Source organism: Marmota monax, unplaced genomic scaffold (genome assembly GCF_021218885.2).
Source record: "Marmota monax isolate L192 unplaced genomic scaffold, Marmota_monax_Labrador192_F-V1.1 WCK01_AAM20220418_F8-fsc00011, whole genome shotgun sequence".
In the NCBI taxonomy this organism is placed as follows: Eukaryota; Metazoa; Chordata; class Mammalia; order Rodentia; family Sciuridae; genus Marmota; species Marmota monax.
The window spans coordinates 17,835,744-17,840,215 of NW_026693082.1; the positions used below are offsets into that span (position 1 = coordinate 17,835,744).

The 4,472-nt window shown below is 50.3% G+C and overlaps 1 protein-coding gene across 1 annotated transcript; it reads right to left on the reverse strand.

Moving 5' to 3' along the window:
- Positions 1–1,230: 1,230 nt before the first annotated feature.
- Mlnr (motilin receptor) lies at positions 1,231–4,049 on the reverse strand. The gene is made up of 2 exons (XM_046453998.2): positions 3,152–4,049; positions 1,231–2,471 (listed from the first exon to the last, which is right to left on the reverse strand). Exons 1-2 carry the CDS (start codon positions 4,047–4,049, stop codon positions 2,137–2,139), a joined length of 1,233 nt encoding a protein of 410 aa, XP_046309954.1. The 3' UTR covers positions 1,231–2,136.
- Between the last annotated feature and the right edge of the window lie 423 nt (positions 4,050–4,472).

Sequence of the window (4,472 nt, forward strand, 5' to 3'; positions counted from 1 at the left end):
TGGTCCCCCAGTACTGTGCCTCATTCTGTGAGGTTTCAGCAGGTGTTCCTGGAAAGGAAGGTGGGGAGTTGGTTCTGTGATAAAATAAGTGAAGGAGGGCTGGGGCTGTAGGTCAGTGGTTGAGCACTTGCCTCAGACGTATGAGGCGCTGGGTTCCATCCTCAGCACCACATAAAAATAAATACATAAAAAGATATTGTCCATCCGTTTACAATTAAAAAATAAAAATAAAATAAATGAAGGAAATCCTGAGTGAAACAACAGCTTCTCAGTCTTTGACTCATTAGGTCATACTGTCACTTGGGGAGTGTTGGTGGAGGGTTTCTTCCTCACTAGCTGGGATCAAAGGCAGGGAAGAGGCTTCACTCCTGCACACACTGAGGACAGACCAGGGAGTCAGGATGCTGAGCTTGGGTTTGGCTAATAAAACGAAAAAGCAACAGAACTTTGTCAGCCGGTCAAGAAGACCCTGGTTGTTTATGTATTCATCATTTGTAGTTGTAACTATTCAAAACAGACCATAACGATTTGTGGGACCTGAAGCAATTTAGAAATGGAGGCTGCCCAAACTGTGAGCTGTGAAGCAAAGTCCCCAAGTTAGCGAGTAAACTGAGCTAACTCTCCAGCTTCTGAATCCCATTCTGAGACCTTACTTCTGTTTGTCACTATAACTGATGAAGTTCTATTTTACAGCATTTGACACTCTTTTGATATTTGTGGATTTGAAGGTTCATGAACATCTCAATAAAAATTCGTAATAAGTATCAACCATCTACTGTAATTTAGGGATGAACTTTATCAACCCCAAAAGGAACCCAAGTACAATTGAGCAAGTCAGGCTTTGCTCACTTACAGGGGCGCCATTTATACAGACTGAGGCTGATGAGGCCTTGTCTGTGTGATACAGCAGCAGCCTTCTGAAAACACATTTATTTAGGTACTGGGAATTGAACCCAGGGGCACTTAACCACTGAGCTACATGAGTTCCTTTTTAATATTTTATTTAGAGATAGGGTCTCGTTGAGTTGCTTAGGGCCTCGCTAAATTGCTGAAGCTAACTTTGAACTTGTGATCCTCCTGCCTCAGCCTCCAGAGCTGCTGGGAACATTTATGTTTTAAACTGTAAAAAACAAAACAAAGTTTCAGAATTGTTCATTAGAATGTCCAATGCATTCTCTTTCACAAAGCAACCTGTATGTTTTTCAACAATTACAATCTCATTGAGGGTGGGTGAGTATTTCAAAGTCTGGATTCAGACTCAAGCCTTCCTAGTTCCTGTCTGGGAAATCTGAGAGTCAGTTCTGTCACTAGTAAAACAGGGATGATGACAATTCTCATCCATATAGGCTGAGACAAAGGAAGGTAGATTAAAGTTCTTTTCAAAGCTCATCAGTAGTCATCTCAGAAGGCCAAGCTCTCTGTCCTCTTGTCTCTGTGCCCAACTTTGCTACTTCAAGGCTAGTGGCATTAGTACAACCCCATAGGCAGTTCCAGGGAAAAGTGGGTTGCACTGGTTTTATTCATAGCAGGTCTCAAAAAGCACATTTAGCCAAAAGTTTATTTGCTCCCAGTCTGTTGAGAGGTGGGACTCCTGAACATTGGAGTCTACCTGAAATTCTTACTTCTAAAAGTTTTTCACAAAGCCATATATGGTCTATATGGCCATATATAGGTATTAAATATACTATATATAGGTATTAAATAATTCTTGGATCCAAACTCATCATCCTGTTTCCTTGTATATGTATATTTATATCCCAAACTGAACAAAATACACCCCTGATCTCAGAGGTGACAATTTTTAGGCAGCATTGCTCTATCACTTAACTATAAAATGATTGATCTTATTCCCAGAGTAGAATGAATGAAGACTTAGAAAACCTCTTCCAGACACACTATAGATGTGGGATTTCATGATGCTAAAGTGAATACAGATACATGAAAGGGAAACTGTAATAACTGGTACAGAAACATTTTATACTTTGGTTTTTAAAAAAATCATGCCAACAATTTCTAACCAGCTTGCAAAATTTCAACAACTCTCATTCTTAAACAGCATTCATACCCCACTTTCTGTCTTTATTTCTCTACAGACCTGTTGTCTCCAAAGTCTTGTAATTGGCTCAGCTGTGCTGGTTAGGCCATTGTCTTTGTGTTAGCACTGGTCTCTGTGTAGCCAACTGTGACTCCAGTGTCTCCCCCAGGGCCCCCCCCAGTGTCCTTGCTTCTGCAGAAACCTCTTGGTTTGGACCGTTTTGCAAGCAGCAGTTTACGGGCGGCTGCTCTGTACTTCTTGGAAATGAGGTTGTAGAGGATTGGGTTGATGGATGCACTCAGATAGAATAGTTGCAGGGCGACAATGTTGAAGTACTGAGAAAAGTACATCATCCGGGAATCTTCGGTGTTTATGTAAATGATTCTGCCTACGTGGAAAGGCAACCAGCAAACTACAAATGCCAAAACCACCATCACTGCAAAACAAGACACAGACACATTAGCAAAAGCATTAAAAAATGAAATACCCACCCCCCGCCCCGCAAAAAAATAAAAATAAAAAAATCCACCTGCAGTAGCATAGCAACAAAATAAATTAGATAAAAGTTTCACCTAGCAAATATGTATGCAAGGACAAAAACCAACCAGGTATTTAACTGCATCTATATTTGCTTTAAAACTCATGCATGTGTTATCAAGACTGGGCATAAGCCAGAAAAAACAATTGCTCCCAACAAGCTGTTTTGGCAGCCTTCCTTTTACAAACCCGCTTAAGAAGCACATTATCTTGGGGGAAAAAAATCTGCAACAGGTCTATGCATCCTTGACTTTTTGATATGGGCATGGTTCACCTCAGTCTTTGGGATAACTTAACACTAAATGAAATTTTAGTTTAATGCAATCTACCCGTGTTCTCAAAGGGTACTGTGATTAATCCACAGCTGCGGTTTCTAACAGAGGCGGGCCAGCCACCCATCCTGGATCTCAGCAGCATTGGGAAGTCATTACTGTTTGCTAGATCCGAGCCCTGGGTTCCTCAAACCCTGGGGGACTAGAGATGGTTTTCTCTGGAGGTAGAGGGCAAGCAGTTTGCCTGTTCCCACTTGCGGTGCTGACCAAGGACTGGCGAGTTTGGAAGAGAGGTGGCAGGACTTACGCAGGACGCGGACTGTCTGCCGGTGGCTCCTCTCCCGCCCCAAGGCAGCAGGACCTTGCAGCGGATCTCGGTTCTTCCACAGCTCTCGCCCGATGAGCCCGTAGAGGACACTGAGGCACAGGAAGGGCAGGAAGAAGTAGGCAGTGGTAACCCACAGCATGACCCGCAATGTACCCAACCGTGCGCGGCTTGGCCTGCACTCGCGGCTGAACAGCGCCGCGGCCGCTGCAGCCTCAGGTCCGGAGGGCGGGGACGACAGTGGCGCCCGCGAGGGCCAGAGGGGCGGCGGCACGCTGGACAAGAAGGTGTGTTGCTCAGTGCCGTTAAGGTCCACGATCGGGTAGATGCTGGGGTCCTGCTCGACGTCCACCAGAAAAAAGAAGGGCCCTGCGGAGAGCAGGGCCACCGCCCAGAGAGCACCGATGAGCGCGCGGACGCGGCGCCGGGTGATGAGGACGCGGGCACGCAGCGGACGGCAGATGGCCAGGTAGCGCTCGACGCTGAGGGCTGTCATGTGCAGCAGAGTGGCGTAGGTGCAGCCCTCGCCCAGGTACAGGGACAGGCGGCAGAGCAGCGACCCGAACACCCAGGGCCGTGAGCGCCAGAGGCGGTACAGGTCGAAGGGGAGCCCGAGAAGGATGAGCAGGTCGGACACGGCCATGCTGCCCAGGTACAAGTTGGTGGTGGTCCGCATGTCCCGGTAGCGCCCGATCAGCAGCACGGTCACCACGTTCCCGCTCACCCCGACGGCGAACAGGCCCAGGCACACGACGGTCACCGGCACCAGCGTCCTCAGGGGGAAGGTGGAGCAGCGGCGCTCGTCGCACGGCGGCAGCGAGGCCCAAGGAGGCTCCCGCGCGCCCTCGGGGCCGTCGCTGCCGTTCCAGGGGCTACCCATGGCAGCACCGCGCGGCCGCTCAGCCCGGGTGGCGCAGGAGGCCCGTGCGTGGCCCCCGTGGGGAGCGCTTCTTCTCCCTGCCTTCCGCAGGGCGCGCCCGGTCCGACGGCGGAGCGCAGCGACGCTGCGAGCCCCGTGGAACCCCTGCGGGTACCGCCGAGCCCCGCCGCTCCTGGCGCGGGAAGGCGGCTCTGAGGGTTCGCTGCCCGGCGCTCGGGAGCCAGCGGCGCGCAGTCTCCGCCCCCGGCCCTCGCCCGCCGGGGTACCGCTCCCCGCGCCCTCCCAGCCCCTGGGTAAACCGAGGCGCTTCCCTTGCGCCAATTGGAACTCGCGGCGGCCGCAGGGCGGGAGCCCTACCCACTCCCGGTAAGCGATTCCTTAACCTCCGAGAGGTTGGTATTGGCCCCTGCGCGCTGCGAGCAC